General features: G+C 38.2%; 1 protein-coding gene across 5 annotated transcripts in view; it reads right to left on the bottom strand.

Annotated features, from left to right (window-relative positions):
• actn1 (actinin, alpha 1) overlaps positions 1–20,947 on the bottom strand; it is an 82,995-nt gene extending 62,048 nt beyond the window's left edge. For 3 of the 5 annotated variants that reach the window (XM_023286673.3, XM_023286670.3, XM_023286671.3), the window contains exon 1: positions 20,695–20,945. In XM_023286673.3, coding sequence (XP_023142441.1) covers positions 20,695–20,802 — 108 coding nt within the window. In that variant the 5' untranslated portion in view covers positions 20,803–20,945. Of the gene's footprint in view, positions 1–20,694 lie in introns of all 5 variants that reach the window. The other 2 variants (XM_035955608.2, XM_035955607.2) reach the window with 2 other exon arrangements.
• Between the last annotated feature and the right edge of the window lie 947 nt (positions 20,948–21,894).

Below are 21,894 nucleotides of genomic sequence, written 5' to 3'. Positions count from 1 at the left end.
CAGCTTGATGGAAGGATGAAAAAATGTTTTAAAACTGCTGCGGGTTCACAAACCCATCAGATGTGGATTTCCTAAAGAGTAAAGGCGACATATTTCACACGTCTACATACTTCTATTTCACTATTTACTTTAAATATTGCTCATCTGGCTGATGAAGTTTGATATTTTACATTAAAAAAAATGTGGGTTATCTGCAAAACAGGGGTTAAAATATGATTCAAATATGCTCAAGTAGTCACATCAGTAAGAAAATGCATCAGTAATAATAATAATCCAACAAGCTAACTAGCTAAAAACTTGACAAAGTTTAAAGTCCAATATTGTAAGTCATTTTTACAGTTTTACTTAAATTTGAACTGTGACCCTAATTCAAGACTGTTTTCATGAGATTCTGTGAAAATCTCCCCACAATTTCTATGCACTGAAATAAAGTTCAGTATTTATACACAGCCCTGAAGTAGAGTAAACGGGAAACAAACAAAAATGGCATCAGTATTTTGCTACTGACTCATCTGTTTACTATTTTTGCCAAGTCAGTTAATCTAAGCAATTAATTTTCATTCTAAAATGGAAAATGAATTTTAACTTCAGTGCATTTTAATTTTAACACATTGTATGCCATTGTATAAAGCAGCAAAATATGGAAAAGGAATAAAGGTTTACAAATGAAAGTGCAAAACTGTAGAGGTAAACTCCAGTATGACATAATAAAAAAGATGACTTATTGTTTAAGTGCAATTCCAAAAGAACTCTAAGTTTCTGTAAAAAAGTAGTATATTTTACAAGTACAGAGCAGCTAAAGCAACTCATTTTCTCCTTATTGGTCACTGACTAGCTTTAAACTTTATAAAAATATCAAAACAAAGCACAGCCGTTGATAAACATGTTTATGGGAAGTTGCCAGATAACTTTGAAAATGGAGCAAAGCAGCAGTTTGGAAGTCACTACTGGTTACCATGTAGATCTAACAGGGTGCGTTTCAGTCAGTATTTAATGCTTATTCTGCTGTCTGACTACAGAAACAAGTAAAAATGTAAAGGAGAAAAGCTCTATTATTAATTTGGCTGTATTAAAACACAGTATAACTGAGCACAGAGGGCAGGAGAGAAGTAAACGGATGTAAAGTGAGTCCATAATGATGCTTGTGAAACCAAATGTTTTGTTCTATGATAAATTAAAATCAATATATTGTGTGGAAGCTTTGGGTCTTTTAGAAACTTTTACACTGAAACGAGTTGGATTATAGTCTAAAACTGCAGCCAACTGACATCATAACACAAGAATTATTTATGATACTGAAGAAAAACTGCTTTGTTGGTAAAAAAAAATGTAAATATGCTTTTGTTTAAAATATGTACACTACCGTTCAAAGTTTGGGGTCACCCAGACAATTTCATGTTTTCCATGAAAACTCACTTTTATCCATGTACTAACACAACTGCACAAGGGTTTTCTAATCATCAAGTAGTCTTTCAACACCATTAGCTAACACAATGTAGCATTAGAACACAGGAGTGATGGTTGCTGGAAATGTTCCTCTGTATCCCTATGGAGATATTCCATTAAAAATCAGCCGTTTCCAGCTATAATAGTCATTTACCACATTAACAATATCTACACTGGATTTATGATTAATTTAATGTTATCTTCACTGGAAAAAAAAACTACTTTTCTTTCAAAAACAAGGACATTTCTAAGTAAGCCCAAACTTAAAATCTAGCTCGCAATGCTAACTATGCTAACTAGCTAAATACCAACAAGTTCCCTCCAGAATCGCAGACTCCACCTTTAAAAGATCTGAGTAGTTCTTCTAAAGAGCTAAAAGAAGCCTCCCATTCATTCTTTTAGCTCTTCATTTTTGAGAGAAATTCTGAGGAATAAATGAGTTTATTCTTCAACAGTCTGTTTCCATATTTGGCGTCGGCGTATAAAACAAATAACCCTGCGCCTGGACAAAGTCTAACTGAGCTGATAAGGAGTCACAGCGCTCGTTCAGATCTCACAGCACACAAATCGGATGCAAATCTATGTTCAGATGGTATTCAAATGGAGGCCAAGCGTCTAAGAGGCCTCGCTGAGCAGCAAGCCGGTGAAAAGCTCCAGCAGGAACGTGGATCTGCTTCTGGAAAGATTCCACTAAGGGTCCTTTAAACACACGTGAAGGACTGTGGAGCTGAATATCCTTAAGCATCATCACCTCAGAGTGGATTTTAGGGCCCAAAGTGATAAGAAAACGTGTTTATTTAATGTCCTGTGCTGAGGACTTTGAACAGGTGGCAAACCGCAGAGGATTTTCTTTGCACTCGCGGGAACAAAACTTGTTATCACGACTCAGGGCGGCCGTAAGTCCTGAGTCATGGCTGATCCGAGTCCTGCAGCAGCCAAACTAAACAGCGCTGAAGTTTCGGTGGACTCGCTTCCACACAGTAATCATGAGTCAGCTCCGGCTCCGTTTTGCGGCTCGGCGGCGGCGCTGCTTTGTGCCGCAGCAGCGTTTTGTCTAGTTTTGTTTTTTTATTTCACTGCTGACCGTCACCTGACTGAGAGAAACGCTGAGCTGGGAGGAGGAGGAGGAAGAGGAGGAGGAAGAGGAGGAGGAGGAGGAGGAGCGACGCTGCTCTCAAACAAAGGACACTTTGAACATGTTAACATCAGCTGTACTGTATGTGTCCCCATCAGACCATCATACTGCTGAACAACATTTATGTTCAGTGAGCTCGAGGTTATCTGGAGAACACTTTCTGATGGGCTTAATCCACTTTCACATTATGTTTTTATTAGAGAATGAAGAAAAAAAGGAGAAGATTTCAAGATATTTTACACTACAGGCAGCTATAGCAACAGAGCTTATATAATGCTCAGTTAATTCTCCTGTTTATTCAGTTACTACTCTTTTTTGTTCAGTTAATACTCTTTTTTATTGTAAATATTGCACCTTATTTCTTCAACCAGCATGACTTGCATGTTTTTTGCACATGGATTTTCTTATTTTTCATAAAAATAACATATTTGAGCTATTAGAAACCTTGAATTTCCCCAAATCAATCATTCTATCTATCTATCTATCAAAAATTAATATTTTTATTCTGTATTTTAACTTTAATGGAAGAGTCTCAAGTGATGGCAACAGTATTAGAGCTGAATGATTTGGGGAATTTATGAAGAACTCAAGGTTATCTGGAGAACACATGGCTTTCTAAAGGGCTTAATCCACTTTATGATACATTTTTTTTACTAGGGAAAGAAGAAAAAAAGGAAAGTGCTTTAAGTTATTTTACACTACAGGCAGCTACAGCAACATATCTTATGTAATGCTCAATTAAAAACAGGTTTTTATTCAGTTAATTCTCTTTTTCATTGTAAATATAAGTCATTTTGCATCTTTATTGTAAACATCAGTAATTTTTGCACATTGTTTCTTCTACCAGCATATTTGCATGTTCTTTTGCATATTTGTTTCCTTATTTTCCATAAAAATAACATGTTTGAGCTGTAAGAAACCTGGAATTTCTCCAAATAGATTAATAAAGTATCTATTTATCTATCTTCTATATATCTGTATTACTTAAATTAGAGTGCATTATTGCTTTATCCTCATGCTCAGTTCATATTCTGTTTAATTCTCTCAAGCAAGCTGAAAATGAAGTCACGTGAATTTATTAAGGTTTTTTTGAGCATTATGTGTCCAAAATCGTTCAGAAAAATGTAAATTTGTTCTGTATTTTAGCTTTAATGTGACAGTCTGGAGGGACGGCATCAGTATTGAAGCTGAAAAACTTGGAAAATATATTTAATTGTGATTTTTCTAACAAAACATTTGATTTAATTTACAGTGTAATGTTTTAAAGTAAAATTTCAGTCCAATATTTGCTGTGTAATAGATTAAAAAAAAGTCCTGCAGCATTACCACAACAAAGACAGTAACCACTGAACAAACATGTTAAACCTTGAGTCAAGCCCGCTGCGTACTGTATATTCTAATACTAATCTTGATTTTAAATTGATAAACTATTCAGATCTATTAGGCAGCAGGCTGATTTGCAGTGGATTCTGGTTGTTTTTATGTAAAAGTGTCATCTGTAATAAAATTCTCCAAAGCAAAGAGGAAAAGATGATCAAAATTGTTAATTTAGCTTGTTAATCTTTCCTCGTTTAAAAAAATTAAAGCTCTGTTGTCAGAAAAGTCCCATTAAAAAGAAGAAAAACTGCATTCAGAATGTCTGATTGAACAGATATTTGAAAAATAAAGTTCTCAGGTTGATGCTGATGTCGTAAAAAAAAAAAAAAACAACCCAAAAGCTAGAATTACTGCTTAATATGCTACTTACTGTAATACATGTAGTGGAAACTTTAAAGGGGTTTAATACGCAAGACTAGAGTCACCAATTCAATGTCCAATCAAATGTGAAAATTCACAATGTCTTCTTATGTTCCTGAGTTATGATGTTGAATATACAGGAAAGTGTTTCTGCAGAACATTAGAACATCTCAGTGACGCTGACCTTCATCATTTCATCCTTTTAGACGTTTGTGTGACACTTTGTCCTCATTAGTGTATGAATTATTGAGTTATGGCGAAGTGAGCAACAAATTCTAATCAGTTCATCGCTGAGTCCAAGCGAACGTTTCTGCCAAACGTGAAAAACTTCCCTTCAGGCCTCCAGTCGATATCATGTTCATGAGACCTGGACCTGAGAACAAAATGTGTCCGGCCACAGCTGAAAGTTAACTTCATTCTGAATAATCAGTTCAGGCTGAAACGTCTCCATTTTTAAAAATAAAACCTCATAAATCAACATCAGAGCCCTCAGCCAAACCATAATAGCTCACACATGCTAGCAGGTTAGCTTCCCTGAAGTGCAGATCAGTCACCTGGCAGGTTAAAATATCAGATATCTGCTCTGAAAGGCCTCAAAAGCTGACAATTACAGATAAATCATAAATCATACTAGTAGCTGTTCTCAAACTTTCAGCACAATGAACAAAATTAACTAAATATTAAAATTAAATTCAACTACAAGGAGTCAACTGCTGTGTCCAACATTAAACCTCAGAGATGACGCGCAGCTTTACACGTATGTTTTATTACACATAAATAAAGAACATGTGAAAATGCTCCCATATGGCTATTGGCTTAAACATGTGTTGTTCTGGAAAAACTGGATACTGATATGCGAAAAAAATGAAAATATACCGTCAGTGTACTTGTCAAAAACAAAGTTTTAAACAGTTTTTTTCTCTTTTTTTTCAGTTTATTGTTATTTAACTGATTTCTCTGTTTTGTAAAATTACAGATAAACACTTGTAAAAATCACAGAAAAAAATGTATTAATTTAAATGTTGACTGTAAAAAAAGTAAAAACTGTAAATAATGTTCACATCAAAAAATGAATTAATTCTTTTTCAATGTTTGACAGTAAAATTAATATATTTTTACAGTATTTAAATGGTCAAAAACATTGTTATTTTATCGACATTTGTCATCATTTAAAAGAAAAATTCTGCATATTAAGGACTGAAAAATGGTGAATAATTTACGATTTTAAAAAAATCTCTATTCTGTTAAATGGTAGATAATATCTAGTGGAAAAAAATGTCTGTTCGCTGTGAAACAAAATTGTAGTGTATTATGTGTATTATTTATGATTTTATTTTCAATATTTATCATATATTTACAGTTTTTGAACATTACAGTATTTCACCTTTTTTTTTGTTTTGTTTTACGTATTTTTCCTGTTACTTTTGCTGTCGGGTTTATTTTAATGATTTTTTTTAAGTGTGTCTGTGGGCAGTGAAAGTGAGTCGGGTGGAGACTGTGGGATTCCACGGATTTACAGCAGAGTTCTATATCTTGTGATCCTTTCAAAAATCTAATTAACAAAGAGATGCTTCCTGATTCTAACTTCCACATGTGAGTCAAACAGAGAAGCGACAACGTTTTCAGTTCGGTAAACTCACCTGAACTGAAAGTTCGGTTCAGGAGAGACGAGCTTCAACAAAAGACCAGAAACTGAAACTCTGATCACAAGTTCAGCTGATCTTCAGTCGCTCTGACCGAAACATGAAACGTCCCGTCAAAGTCGTGTGTTTATTTCACAACAAATCTGTGAGTTCAGCTTTCAGTGCTTCACCTGTACACCTGCACTCTACCTGTCTTTATACAGCTGCTATATTTATATATTTACTGTGTTCATTCTGCTCTATCTGATGCACTTTTACTGCTTCTGGATGCTGAACTGCATTCTGTTGTCTTGTGTTCTCTGTCCCGTGATAATAAAGTTGAATCTAATCTATTTAAAAGAACTACTGTCTTCAATTTGAACTTCAAATAAGAGAAATTTGGTCAAAATGTCACTGATTACTTAATAAGTAATTTTATTAAGGACAAGAGGCAAAATTTTATGATTCCAGCTGCTTCAAATTGAATATTTTCTGATGTCTTTCCGCATTTTACTAAACAAAACATCTGAAGACATTTTTTTCACCATTTTCTGTCAGTTTGCAGACCAAACAACTAACAAAAATGAAACAAATTCTTTTGTTTTCTATTTAAATTCATTTACATTTTAACCCTAAAAAAACTGGCAAAAACTGTAAATAAAATCTTTTTACAAATGGTAACGACTGTAAAATGACATTATTTTGACAGTATTAAAATCATTTGAAAAAAATATTATTTTACAAATATTTGCCGTTATTTGAAAGAAAAATTAGGTATTTTAAGGGTTGAAAAATTGTAACTTAACTGCTACTTTACAGATTTCCCGTTTTGTTAAATTACATGTGATATCCAGTAATCACAGAAAAAAAGTATTAATTTACACATTGACTGTGAAATAAAGAAATGTAAATAATGTCCTCATCAAAAATCTGTTTTTACAAATAATAATTTGTTCTCTTACAAAAAGTGACCACACAAAAAATTATGTATATTTAATTTTACTATGCTAAAATTGTTAGTTGTTTAGTTTGTCAATAATGTACAAGTTGAGTGTAAAAATAAATTAATTAATATACATTAAGTCCACATCAAAATACTGTTTTTACAAATAATTTGTGATTTCAGAATGTCCATAAAATTACTGTTGTACCACATTTAAACCTGTTAAAAATATCATTATTTGACATATATTTGGGGTTTTTTTAGCGTTTCGTTACAGTTTTTGAACAAGTATTACACCATGCTTCCTCATATTTTTTCTGCCACGCTTGCTGTAAAATCTTCATGAGATTTTTTCTTTACAGCGCAGTAACACAAGTCAACACTATACTTTCTGCTGGGCAAAGAAAACTATTGTGGGCATCTGTGCTTCTCCTCAGAGGCTGGAATTATGACAGCTGAGAAAAAGGAAGAAACGGGTCACGGAGAAGTCAGAGTAAACCAGAGTGTGGGTGTGGAAACGGAGAAAAAAAGGCCCATGAGAAGAGTCGAGGAGGCCACGAACGCACCGCTGAACTCTAGAAACCAACTGCAGGATCAGCTGCTGTTGCTGCTGCTTCACCTTTCTACAACAACCTGCCACCACCTCTCTGCTGCCCTCCATCCACACAGCTGGCCAGAGGAGGTGTTTCTTACAACTCGTAATGAGATCTGATGCGCTGAAGCCACTCGACAGGAGCTGTTCACTGTCGTAAATGAAGTGACGTGGGCAGCGTGCCGCCTAATCCTGCAGGAAACACCGAAGTGCCGCTGCAGAATTTAAATGTGCCGACTGTAAGGCAACGTTCCTGCTGGGAGTCCACTGACCAGACGATCAATAGCGGCCGCTGATTGAAATCCAGACGTTCAATACTCGTCCCACTTTAGAGGAGCGTGGGGGAGCTGCAGAACAAATAGCCGCCAGCCTCCATTTTCATGGCGACACTCTGTTTCCTCACCAACACAGATTGAAGGATTGATTTGTTTACAACGCTGCCATCGTTTCCACCCACTGTGGCTCTAACTCTCTGCACATTTACCTTCTCTACTTCCACTGGCCACCTAGGAAGCCTCATCCACTGCAATGAATTAAACTCCCGCTGAATTAGCCTTAATTGCCCGCAATGTAAATAAAAGCCTCAGAAACATCCTGTCTTCATTGTTCAGAACGCCGCAGTTGGCCGTTTACTACATGCAGAGCAAATACGAGTGACGCACCGCCCTCTGCGCAGGGGAAGATTGGTTTCCTGATAAGGCTGGAGGGAGAGTTCAACAAGCTCAGACAAAAACCAAGCAAGAAAAAGCCTTTCCACAGAGCGAACACTTGGTCGAATCCGGCAGAACGGGACAGATACTATAGGAAAGTGTGAAAATGAGGGCAAGCAAGGAGGATAGAGCTTTGTTTACAGGGAGATATCAGCTTCAAAAAGTACTTTAAATGATCATTTTACAGAACATACTGATCTTGTAACCTCTATTTTGCTCCTACAGTCCTTCACCGCTAGCATCAGTTACAGTCATCCAGGGAAAAATGCTGCGCCATGTGGGAAGCGATGCGCTGATGAGTTTCCGGCATCAGCAGATTTTGTGTAAACATAAGAAGAAGAGCAGTGCAGTTAGTGTGATAGATTCCAGGGCAAAGTAGAAAGAGGAAAAGTAAAAGTTCATCAAGGAAAATGAACCTTTAAAGCTTCTAAATGTGTATGTATGCAGATGAGGCACTTCTAGCTTCACAGTTTTAATGAGCAGTGTAGAATTTTCTGTTTATTTTTGGCCACATTTTTAAACAACACATGTAATATAAAGAGATTTTGCTGAAATATGATTTTAAACTTAGATTTGGTTTCCAATGGTGCAGCATGCCACAGATGATTAGTTCAAGGACCGCTGCAAAGTTAATAATCAGATTATTATTTGAGTTTTGCAGCTCATGACTCTGATAAATGGTGTAATATCAGCAATTTTTTTTAAAAAATGTGTTTTTGAAGTTTAGAGGGTTAAGAATATATTTGTCAGAGCATCAAAAGCAACAAAACAATCAGTACAACTGATTATTTTGTTGCTGAGTACTTAGTAAGATGCTACTTTTTAAATGAGTGATCAGCAGTTGTTTACATTCTGCAGGTAACGCAGGTATGATGCCTGCTGCTGGAGGGAAACACCCTCACAGCCCTTGAAGAAAGAGTCATTTGATCGCTCATACGCCGTCCTGGCTGCTGATGATAAATTATTGACATCAGGTTGACAATGTGACAAAGGATGGCCTCCTGAACACACTCTCTTTGTGCTCGGACCTGAAAGCTCCTCTTCTTCCACTCCCCCCTCCTCCCCCGTCTCCCCCACCGAGTTCCACCCACTCGGCTACTGAATGGAAAGGTGTGCCTGCTGCCTGCTTTTACCACGGTGTCTGTTTACTCAAAGCTTTTTCTTTTTTTCGGTCCACGTATCGGAGACGCACTGCAGCTGCTCCAGTGAGGCGGCTTACAGGCTAATACACTCACATGTTGGCAGGGTACAGTACCAAACCCCCTCCCTCGGCTTCAAAGGCAGGCTTCATGCACTTGAGAACGCATGTGGTTTGATTAATAGCATTAGCGGAGGAAAGACTCCACTACATCCTTCCCATGTGGTGCAGGAAAAAATTCCTTGGAAACATGCAGACAGATCACCTATAAAACCCCCTCCGGGTCGCATGCTATTGAAAACATGTGACCGTAAGCGTGTAGTGGTTCCAGACGTGGTGGAGCATTGAGCTTTTTTTTTCTTTTTTTTTTTTTTAACTGTGCACTGTTTGCTCCACAGGAAATGCACCTTGACCCCGACTCCCAGGGTGGATGTGGAATCTCAAAGACTTCCAGTCTGGAGTCTCCGATCTGCCACAGAGCTGTAAAATGCACCCAAGCTCCAGAGCGTGCAGGATGAATCGTCAATTATGAAACTGCAAATGAAGCAAAGCAGCCCGACTTATCCAAACCCCCGAAACTAAGTCGTTAAAATTCATTGCACAATGGCCCTTGAAACTGTTTTAATGACCTATAACCGAGAGCTCGGAGCCGATTTCTGTATACGTTTCTAAATTTGGTGCCCGAGCCTGAGAAAATAAGCTATGCAAGAATTTGCATCAGAGCCCTGGCATTTGGGAGCTGTTCAGATAAGAGCCTGGTAATTGCTCACATTTGACTTTTCAAACAGTGGACTCTTTAAAAACTCTGATGCGGCGCTCGGCTTGATGAGCACGAATTAGCGTTCACCTTCCTGAGACAAATAAAAGAGAAACTGCTGGGGGATGAACAGAATGAAAATGTTTTCCAGACCGAGAAAGGATGAGGAGTTTTGCTGTGGTTGAGGGAATAGCTTTCCCAACCGTTGGCTCTGCGCTGCTGCATCGTAAAAAACACAGAGGAGGTACAGCAAAGAGAGCGAAGATATGAAACGTGTCTGAAACTTGTTGCACAGGATCACTCAGACACTAAAACTGGAAACTTCTGGCAAGTGAGGAAGCAAATCATGCATCCAAGTGATGCAGAGTTAAAAACAGTCTGGCGTATGATTCAACACCAAAAGCACGAATGTTGTTGATAAAAATAAATTTGTCACAACACACTATTATAAAGTCAGTAATACAGAGATGTGCTGGCCAACAAATCATATCCTCCAGACATAACGTGTGTTTGATTCAGACTGCAGCAAAAATGATGTTTCATAAATACAATTCCCACTAAAATCATGGCTCATATCGCGATATTTGCCAAAATAATAAGATCTGCATTGTGAAATAAGGCAGGCCTGCTTCGTTCTTTCAGTGAATTTACCATTTTATTCACAGTGTTCACCTTCCTGTGTGCAAAAGTTTCACCATAACAATCCCCCTGACATTTAGCGGGGCACCGTTGCTGCATCCTGGCCTTAGCACTACTCAAAATATGAGAAAAAAAGAACCTTTACTAATCCCACAGCAGGGTAATGTGCAATTATGACCATGAGTGGTTAAAGGTAATGCAAACAACCATGCTGTTTCTGCTCCCCTGAAGTAGAATGATAATGAGGTGCAGTCAGACCATTCTGCAGCCCTGTAGAGTTGGGAGGCACTGTTGTTGCATCCTGGGCTGAGCACCACCAAGATGACTGTGACTGGCTTAAAAAAAATAAAAAACAAATCAGTGTTTCGTTTGTCCTACAGTAAAATGACAATAAGGTGCAGTCAGACCATTCTGCAGCTTTGTAGAGATAGGTCTGATTATGCATGATAATTGTAAGAATGTCTCTGAAGAAAAAGTTAAAGAATCACAATAGTTTTATAACCTCGACTTTAAACCTCTATTATGATAAAAGGGATCTTTAAAATTCATCAGGACGCATCATCTGGGAACCATTAATGTCTAATTTTGTGCCAGTGGAGCCAAGAGTTCTTCAGTCGGAGCCAAAAATGCTGGACTTATCAACATGCCAACATTAAAATCAAATTCACTCTAAAAACAAGCTGTTTTTTCACCATTCCATGCAGTAAAAAAAAAAAAAAAACTCTCTAAAAGATTCTCCTTGTGAGCGCTCGCACTGATATCTTCAATGGTAAACACTGACACCAGTTCTTCAGCAACAGAGGAACTAAATCCTCCCTGAGAGGTACGTCGGGTTACATAAGAGTCATTAGACACAGGTCAGCCTCTCCTGACAGAACATACATCAGCCAGCAGCTCAGGGCCATAAAGACGAGATGGTTTCATCCTGAATGAAAGATTCTCATTAACGGCAGATAAGGAGACGTTTCAGGTTAATTATGAAATGTGCTCGATCAGACCTGTAGGAACGGCTTTCAGGAGGAGCAAAGAAGGAGAAAAGAGGTAGGAGTCGGAGTTTTTTGGAGGCAGCTCACAAGTTTGAATCCTAAATGAGATAACTGGAAGAAAGAAAATGAGAAAAATAGGTTGGAATCACTCAGAAACGCTCAGTTTTTGGATAAAATTAGTAAAATGGATCCAAAAAATTTGCAGTAATTGCTTCTATTCTGAGAAAAAGTGTTTATATCTCATCCCAGAAATGCCGTTTTCTGCTCCATTGAACTATTATCAGCCTACCTCATGGATAAAAGGTGTCAAAAACTTTGATTTAGTGTTTAATAACTATATTTGCACTTAACTTTGGTTAACTGTAGTTTCGCACTAAAACTCTGGTTCATTTTGAATTTTTTTTTCACTAAAACTCTGGTTCACTTTGAATTTAATTTATTTTTTATACTAAAAGTCTAGCTCACTTTCAATTTTTATTTATTTTTCTTAAACTATAACTGTGGTTCACTTTGATTTTTTATTTATGTTTCACACTAAACCTCTGGCTCACGTTTTCAATTTTTGCACTAAAACACTGGTTCATTTTAAATTATTTATTTATTTTTGCACTAACACTTTTGTAGTTATTGCAGTAAATTTTGATTCGCTTTAAATGAGCAATTTTTACACTGAAACACTGGTTGACTTTAACTTTAAAATTTGAGCTCTAAAATTCTGGTTCCCTTAAATTTTGAAATTTTTGCACTAAAATTCAGATTTATTTCATTTTATAAGGTTTGCACAAAAACTCTGGTTCACTTCAAACATTCTTTTTTGCACACATCTGTTGCAACTCATGGCAGATTAACACTCATTTTCTTTCCAGAGCTTGTTCCTCTTGTTTAACAGCATGTTTGTTTTATTTTGTGCAAATACTTTAAGCGCTACTTGCAAACAGAAGTCAAATTTCTTCCATTTGTTCACATACTTGGCCAATAAAATGGATTCTGATTCTGATGTCTCCATTAGATTCATGAGCAAATCTGGTTCATTTCAAACTTTTGAATTCCACTTTAAGTCTATTACACTGTCAGCTACATTCAGCAGGATAAAATGTGCATCTTAAATGGAAAAGTCCTGAATGTTCCTGATGGGAGCATGAACATGAACCTTGCAGCGACGAGGCGACTGGAAGCTGCTGAGCTCCGTCAGCCTGGATGTCAGCAGCGACCTCATCAATCAATACAAGCGAGATGGAGCTCAGAGATCACGACCGGCTGCTCTTCTGAGGATCCTGCTGGGATTTATAGTCCGGCTGCATTAACCAGGACAGAGGATCATCAACACCAGAGAGTCTGGGCGGATTTCTTTGACTCAAATGTTCGATTGTACGACTTTTTAATGTCTGATGTGGAGCTGCAGCCCTGACAGATGACTAAGTGGCTGAGAGATGAACCGTCTGACAGACAGAAGGTTGCTCATTTCCCTGAAGCATCTTTGAATCAGACAGAGGCGGCAGCTGAGATGCCAGGGAATATGTCAATGTCACAACTTTCTTCAAAGGAACAATTCAATGCTTTTTTGAAATATACAAGACATGGATGGCAAGACCGATGCCACTCTCATGTCTGTCCATTAACCCTCTGAACACCAAAACCCAAGAGCAGATTGGAAAGACATATATTTACAAAATTGCCAAAACTGCACCATTTTTTAGAAACAGAAACTATAAAAACTGAAAAATTAGTCCGATTTCCAGCTTCAAACAGTCTTTGAACTATTTGTTTGTGACATTTTCCAAATCTAGGCTTAAAAATCATAGTATTTCATTAAATTCATTTTATTCTACGTGTGTAATTTAAAAATTTGTCAAAAATAAACAGTTGGCTCTAAACAGATGCTATAAAAATCAAAAAATTCTGCATTCCTTTTTGCAACTGAACAGCTATTTATGACTCTGCTGCAGCTAACAGTCACATGACAAGAATTCACGGGAGTTTTTGGTTGAACTGCAGGCTGTGTATATACACAGTCAATAAGATAAGTGAGAAGACAAATAATAATAAATGTAAGTTGTAAACTATCTACAGCATGTAGTGTCACTATTTTTTTCCCAGTATTTGTAACACCTGTGGGCAAAATTAAGAAGCTTGAATGAGAAAGTTTTGACTTTTTTTATCATAAAAAATGACTCAAACCGAACAATCGATTATCAAAATGATTTGTTATTTGAAAATTAATCCATTATTAACTGCAGCTCTAGTTTGGAAATATATTAAGAAGTTTTCTTTAAGGTAAATATGTCAATTGTTGTCATGTTACAACCTTGATATATTTATCTTCTAACAAAAATCTAAAATTTTCTGCCCTTGTTGTTGCAGCAAAATGGTAACTATACTGAAGTTAGATATTCCAGTATCATAACAAAAATAATCCACAATCCTCATGAAGTATATTTGCTGCATATGACACTATGATTGTTTATTTATCTTAAAACTAGAGCTTTTACAACAGCACATGTTGCAAACAATACTTAAAGTTTAAGAGAACTATGTTAATTTGAAATCCAGTTTTCAGGAAGTTTGCAGCATTGAAGGAGGTTGAGCTGCACGTTTTTTAACAGATGTGAACTCTTCACCTGCAGACTGTCTCTTATCAGGTGGAGATATGATATTTTTCTTCTTTTTTAAAACAAACTAAATTCACATTAGCAAGTCTGTGTGCACAAATTCACTCTCTGAAGTATGAAACTGTTGTTGTGACTGCAAATCTTCACTTCTGTGGATCCTCACTTGATTATCTCTGAGTCTCATGCTGCTGCTTTCTCATCATTTTTCCACAAATATTATTGATTTATAAGATTAACAGCTGTAAATAACACCGCTTCTGTCATAAAATTACATTTTCGCGGCTCAGAATACCCTCCAGGCACCGTGTAGTCACATGATAATAACTCCACGTGAGTTCGATGATGTGATTACATGCAGCTCTGGGTGACATTAGATGTCATGGATCAGCGGAAAACATCACATGACGAAGCACAACGGTTTACTGAATACAGGAAATAAAAAGTGACACTTTGTGCAGCCGGCTCATGTTTTATGCAGCGAGAAGAGGCAACATTTCTATTAAAGCAGAAAACAGGGCGGAGCAGAGGTGGGACATTCCCTGCTTTGTCATTCTTCTTCTTTTGTTAAAAAGTGGCGGCGTTTGGAAAGGTGCATGATGGGAACAGAGGAATTTGATGACAGGAAGCATTCTGTGAGGTGGCCAGAGCTGACGTTACACATCCTATTATGCAACCCAGCAAACAGCTGCCAGTGTGGAACAAAACACGCAACTCTTTCTGCTGCTCTTACTAGAACTGAGACGTCACACGATTATTAACGCGTTGAGTCACTTTCCTGAAACTGAAATTCTTGAGCACAGAAAACTAATTCAAGATCAAAGACGCTTTTTTAAGTGTCGATTAGTTGATTTATTAATGGAATGTCCAGAAAGCAGTGAAATGTGGCCAAAATTATTCCCCAAACCTAAGATGATGTTGTCCAAATCAGCCAAAATATTCAGATTATTATCAAACATGACAAAGAAAAGCAGTAAATCATCACATCTGATAAGCTTTAACCCTCTGAACCCTGAGCAGTTTATTGCTGCTGTCACATTTTTACTCACTGTGCGCTCATTTTTCACCGCAATATGAAGTTCTGCATCTCTGTGGAAACTTAACAACCATGGCAAGAAGTAGAACAACTCAAAACATGTCTGTGGTGAGGTATTAAAAAGCTACAAAGCCATAAATTGTATCTAAAATAAGGAAAAATGCAGAGTTTAACTTCTTTATTCCTCTGTCTAAACACTGCCTGCAGGTCAACCCATTTCAACAGAAAAGTCTGTGAATTTTTGTCACGTGACGGTTGTTCGTAGCTGATTCACGAATGACTTCACGGTTGTGTCAAGGACCTCAGAATTTTTTGCTTTTTACAGAATCTGATTAGAGCGAACAGGTTATTTTTGGCAAATTTTTAAATGTAGGTTAATGCGATTTAATTTAAATAGCTCAATTTTTAGCTTAGATTTGGCTCAGTTGTCTGATTAAAATGGACATCACAGATGAGTGGTTCAAGGACCACCAGAATTTATTATTTTACAGTTTCTTGCTCTGATAAATAGTGTAATTTTGGTGTTTTTTTGAGGATAACATGCCTTTCAAACCCGCTGGTGGGTTAAACAGACAGAAAATGAATCGGTTATGAAAACTCAATACTTTTTTGCCAACTGTATGATTGATTAACCACCTGATTGTTGCAGTTGTAGCCTTTTTACATGAACAGTTTAAGTGTTATTTCCTACAGAAGCTGTGAAATGTCATCTACTGTACATGGATGTGGGTCAGGACACCCAGTGACGGCCCCGACCAGCACCCATCGGTCAAACTCATGTCTGAATCAATTATTTCCCACATATCTGTCACACAGAAAGTCAAGTTCCTATAAAGCCCTGCTGCTTGTGGGTTAATCAAATCTGGCATCACGCTTCATAGAAAGGAACTGAATAACAGACTACTGCCGCCACCGAATCATATCAGTCAGTTAAACGGAGAGACAAACCAGATCTTTCACAGCTTTCTCCGCTTGTTTTGTCAGCGGGAGGGTTTGGTTCGTGTCTGTCAGAGTTTTGTTGGCATAAAAGGAGAACAAAGCACGAACTCAGCCGCCGTTATCTGTGACCTGGCTTGTAGTCGGAGCGAGGGAATGTGGGTGTTGGCTGGGAGTGTTTGGGAAGGCTGAGGTTCGGGGGTGTGGGAGATGGGAAGTAGGAGGTGGGAGCTTTAACGGGATGCAGCTCGTAGCCTTATAAGGACAAACCTGGACAATTTAGCACCTGAACTCCACCTTCTAGTGACGGAAAAACAACACAATGAAAAAAAACTGACCAAAAATTAGAGGGAGGTGGTTCAGATGCCACAGGTTAGAAGGTGAAAACATGCGAAGGTTTTCAGTAACCTCTGAGCAGCTGAGACACCTGGGAAGACATTAAGATTCCAAGATAAGAGGATACCTTTATACCTGGGGGTCAGGTTAAGACTTGCATCGGACTCCAAATATTTGAAACGATCTCTGACACGCTGGGTTGGAGTGAGTCAAAGCAAATTGCAAAAGAGGGGCCTGACGAAAAGTCCTGAGCTGCGCAACATGTTCTTCTTTTTTTGCTGAATTTCTGCTCTGTTCAAAGCCTTTTACACCCTAGAGAACCTTCAAACGCTGACAGATGTCTCCAACTGAATTACTCTGGTTGTAAAGTGTTTGCTGCCTCATTATCACTTCTTGATAAAAAAAACAAAACAAAAACAAAAACATGAATGTTCTGCAGGCTACAGAGAAGTGTAGCAGTGTCCAAGCTGCTGTAACTCCACTGAAAATTGCTGATTCCTGCCTGCACTATGATGGCAAACAGTCAAATAACCAACTTTTACAGTTTCCTTCTTGATTTCTTTCTTTCTATAATTGATCAGCACCTATTTTGATAACCAATAAAACAGTCCGAGTCATTTCTAAGACGGAAAAAAGTTAAAATCCTCGGTTTCCAGCTTCTTGTATGATACAATTTTCTGGTTTCTTTACTCTTTTTTGCAGTAAGCTGAATATCTTCTGATTATAGACAAAACAGGACATTTGAGGATCGACATTTTTTTTTTTTTTTTTTTTTTTTACTATTTTCTGACATTTTACAGCCCAAACAACTAATTGAGACAACAGCTGACAGTTCATTGACCATAGTGCCCATCCAATACTGGATTTCTGGGGCTGATATTGATTTTAGGATGTAAGAAATTCAGATACTTGGCTATATATATATATATATATATATATATATATATATATATATATATATATATATATATGTATGTATGTATGTATGTATGTATGTATGTATGTATGTATGTATGTATGTATGTATGTATATATATATATATATATATATATATATATATATATATATACATACATACATACATACATATATATATATATATATATATATTAGAATTATATTGAAAAAGAGAAATGATAGTTTCATTGTTTATTAACTCGCCAGTAATGTCACCATGTAGTTAGCAGCCTATACTGAAGACACAGCTTTACTCCGGTACGTACTCTGTTACATGCGCTGCAGACAGTTAACAATGGTGTTGAAGCTGCTCTGCTGAACAAATTATGTGATGACACTGTTTCAAAATTGCCCTAAGCATCTTTTTCTGTTATCTCTTGTAAAAGAAAGCTTTCTTATCATAATTAAGACAATAACTGACAGATTACTTGACAACAGGGTCCAACGGATACTGGAATTTTGGATCCAATATCGATTTTAGGAGATAATAAATTCAGATATATGGGCCAATACTGCTGATACATATATATTAGTGTTATAATAAGCAGGGGAAATAATGTGGTCATTGTTTACTAAGGCTTCAGCAAAGTATCTCACAATATAGTTAGCAGCTTGTAATGAAGGCACAGCTTTACTCCGGTACATACTCTGCTACATGTGCTACAGACAGTAAACAGAGGCATTAAAGCCACTCCGCTGAACACAAAAAACTCATCAAGACTATAACTTGACTCGACATCAGGGTCCAACCAATACAGTCATTGTTCATCTTAAGAACAAGCTACAGCATCAGCTCCAAGATGCTCGTTGATGCATTTAAACACTAAACAGAAAAGCATAATCAAAGATTTGGCTACGGGGAGCGACTCGGCGAACATGAAAGGCTTCCAGGTTATCCGTTCATCAGCAGCAGAGCTCATAGCCGGAGCCTGGAAGGAGTTTGATTCTTTGTGCACATGCATATGGATGAATGCGTCGCTGAGGACGGAGGTGAAGCCCGCCGGAGGGGCTCGCCGTCATCCTCCTCAGCCCGTAATTGTGAATGTGTCTGGTCAGATCTCGACACAACCACTTATCACGGCTCTCCGTGGCGGGAGTGGATGAATAAAACATTCCTGCTCCGAGAGCGATGATTAAATCTATGAGGGTCATGCAGGCGCAGAGATGTGCAGGTCATCACAGGAAAGTATTTCACCACCAATCATGACTCGTTTAAGACTCGGGCTGCAGAATTTATGGTTTCAACTTCAACACCGTGGAGTGAAGCAAACTGACTTCAGGCTACGACCTTCTCTGCTGCTCGACACAGAAAGAAAACTTGCACAACTCTAAATTACTCTGAGTTTTGTTAATGTCACTCACAAAACATACTGTTTGTTGACATGCAGGGCCCACATGTGCACAACAAATTGAGTGACAAACACAAAAAATGGAAGATTTAGTTGCCAAAAGACACACAAGAGGATGAAGTTGACCGAAAACAAGAACTCAGTGTGCAGCAGCTAATTTGTTTGACCATTTAAATCGGCACCATAAAGCTGTGGATGAGGAGTTTAGGGTCAGATCTGAATGTAATCCAAAGAAAAAAGCTGTTTTGGATGCTTTTGTCAGTTGTACACCATATGAGAAGGGCTACAAACTGCTGTTTTACGCTTTATTATCAATTATTTTTTAATTCCAATACAGATGCTGCCCTGTAAAATCAGTTGGTCACTATAGGATGTGTAATTCTTTCAAAATCTACTCATTGGAGTGAAAATTGGTGAAAATTCCTGCATTTTTTTCATATTTTGCAGAAATATAATGTATTGCAATGTCAGTTTTGGCAAATATCTGACCCAGAATGCCAGATATAACAATGCAAACTTATTCTCTGTTGTCAAAAAGAGCTTCTACACTAATAAGGAAGTGAAGAAGCAGCAGCTGCAGCAGGGATGAGCTCCTCTGAGTCTGCTGTTCACACCTGACCTCAGCCCTGCCGCATACCTTCCCCTTTTATTTCCCTTTTATTTGCTTTCGACCGGTAGCAGCCTGCCGATGACATAATCCAGGAAGCTAGAAAGCCGAGAGCTCCAGCAGTTGCGAGAGAGAGAAGAAACTTTGGGGAAAAGTTTTTCCAACGGCAGCGAGAGGGGCCGATTATTACCATTTTTGGGCACGCTTGCTCCATGCAAGCCCAGCCCAAACCGCAGCGCTTACTCAGATTCCACAGCGTTTTTCTTCCCCCCTTTTTTTTCAAAAGCAGAGCAAAAGTATGGGGAGAAGGAGGAGAAGAAAAGTAGCACCCCGTCTCGAAACCATTCATACTCGGAGTGGAAAAAGGAGCAGCAGCGCGGAGAGGATCGCGGTGTATTTAACGAGCTTTTACGCAAAGACAACGTTTGCAAACAGATCCAAGAGGTTAAATAAAGCTCAGAAATTAAAATATATGTTACATCTCTTGTAGACTGGTGTTACAGTGCAGTGAAGAGCTACCTGAATACACTAAAAACTCATCATCTGCCCCAAAAAGTCAACGTGGCGATGGGAAAAAAAGCGTAAAATCCGCGCGTAAAATGGCCAAAATCGCTAATTTAAGGCCACGCAAAGTGACCAACGGTGGGTTAACCCCCCTTTTCATGTCACAGACACACACCAACTCCATCCCCCGGGTTGTTAAGCATGGCCTAATCCACGTCGCATCATAAGCCAGATGACAGGAGGGGCCAGGCGCACACAACATACGCAGTCAAGCGCATGGCTGACATCTGTTGCGCTGGTAAAGGTGGCCTGTCCTGTGCGCTTCTTTTCTAATTGTTTTTCCTGCCCCCCTCGTCTCCTCCTTCCTCCCCCTCTCCTGCTCCTACTGTCTCCCTCGGGTGGGCCTGCTACGGGATATTTCATTTATGCCACGCTGGGATAGCCTTGGAAAGTTTTTTTTTTTTTTTGGTGCAGCGTCTGGCGCACAGGTGATTAACAAAGCGATAATGAGGGCGATAATTAAAGCTGCCTGCGGGTTGTTGTTTTTTTTCCTGTGATAGCACAGTGTTGGGATACAAATTCAGCTCAGAAACGATCCCCATCCTCCTCCCGGGTCCAACACTTCCGCACCGGAGCTATTAGGAAGTCGAGTCTCACCTTTCTCTGCTGCTTCTCCCATGCAGGATCCAGGAGCAGATCCCGGTCCCAGTCGTCCTCCTGCTGCATGTAGTCATTCTCTCCATCATACTGATCCATATTATACATGTATGTGTGAAGCTGCGTGTCTCTGCTCTGCTCGTCTCTCCCCCGGTCCTCGGCGAGGTGATGTTTTCACAGCAGCTCAGCTCCTCCGCGCATTCAAAAGACGGTGTGTGGATGAAATTAACGGTCCACCCCCGGCTGGCTTCCTCCTCTCTCTCTCTCTTTCTTTCTCCCTCCTCCAACTCTGCCTCTTTTCTTCCTCTATCTGCTCGCTTTTTTTGCTCCCAGGCAGTAGGCAGGTCCAGCAAAGCGGAGGAGCGACAGACGCAAAAACTTTGCTTCAGACAAATTGAATCGATAGTCGACCGAGCGACCTGATTGGACGAGTCCGAGACACGGGGCCCGCCTCCTGGAAGCTGATTGGCTGTTCCGGCTGTCACCAGCGAGGCTTTATATCCAAGGTTGACTGCGTAGGTTGATCCAAACATCTGACTGTCGGACTGTAATTAGAGTAAAACAGGAGTAACGCGTTACTTTGAGATAAGTATTTGAAGCTCCTAAAGTGGATTTTTAGTTGAAAAGTCACATAAAGTAGTTTTATAACTGTATTTATTACATTTAACTAAAATTCTGAAAAAGCAACAGTCAAAAATAACTTTACTCAAGTATGTAAATGCAACATATCTGAGTATATGCCTTCCTTCTAAAATTAGAAATAAATATTTAACTTTTCACTGCACTGCATTTTCCTTACAGCTGTATTTACACTGCGAAGTTCTATAGATTTAATCAAATTTTAAGTAAATAAGCAGCAAAAAATAACTTCACTCGAGTATGTGAATACAGTATAACTTGGTATACTTCAAAATAAGAAATAAATACTGTACTTTTTACTGCACTAGTTTCTTTTCCTGGATTTCCACTGCAAATGAAGATTTTATATACATGACATGATATAAAATATTAAATATTCTTGTAGATTTAATCAAACTTTAGTAGAAAGCAGCAGCAGAAAGTAACTTTACTCAAGTAATTACAGCATACAACAGAAATGATTGTATATCCCTGTGGAAAAGCACTTAAAAGTCCAAGGATATAAAATTGCATCACCTCTTAGTAATTCCATTATTTCCTAGTTGACAAGTAGAGTATTTC

This window comes from Amphiprion ocellaris, chromosome 20 (assembly GCF_022539595.1).
Source record: "Amphiprion ocellaris isolate individual 3 ecotype Okinawa chromosome 20, ASM2253959v1, whole genome shotgun sequence".
Lineage (NCBI taxonomy): Eukaryota > Metazoa > Chordata > Actinopteri > Pomacentridae > Amphiprion > Amphiprion ocellaris.
Note: the sequence above shows the minus strand (reverse complement) of the source record. Positions and strands in the feature narration are given on the sequence as shown.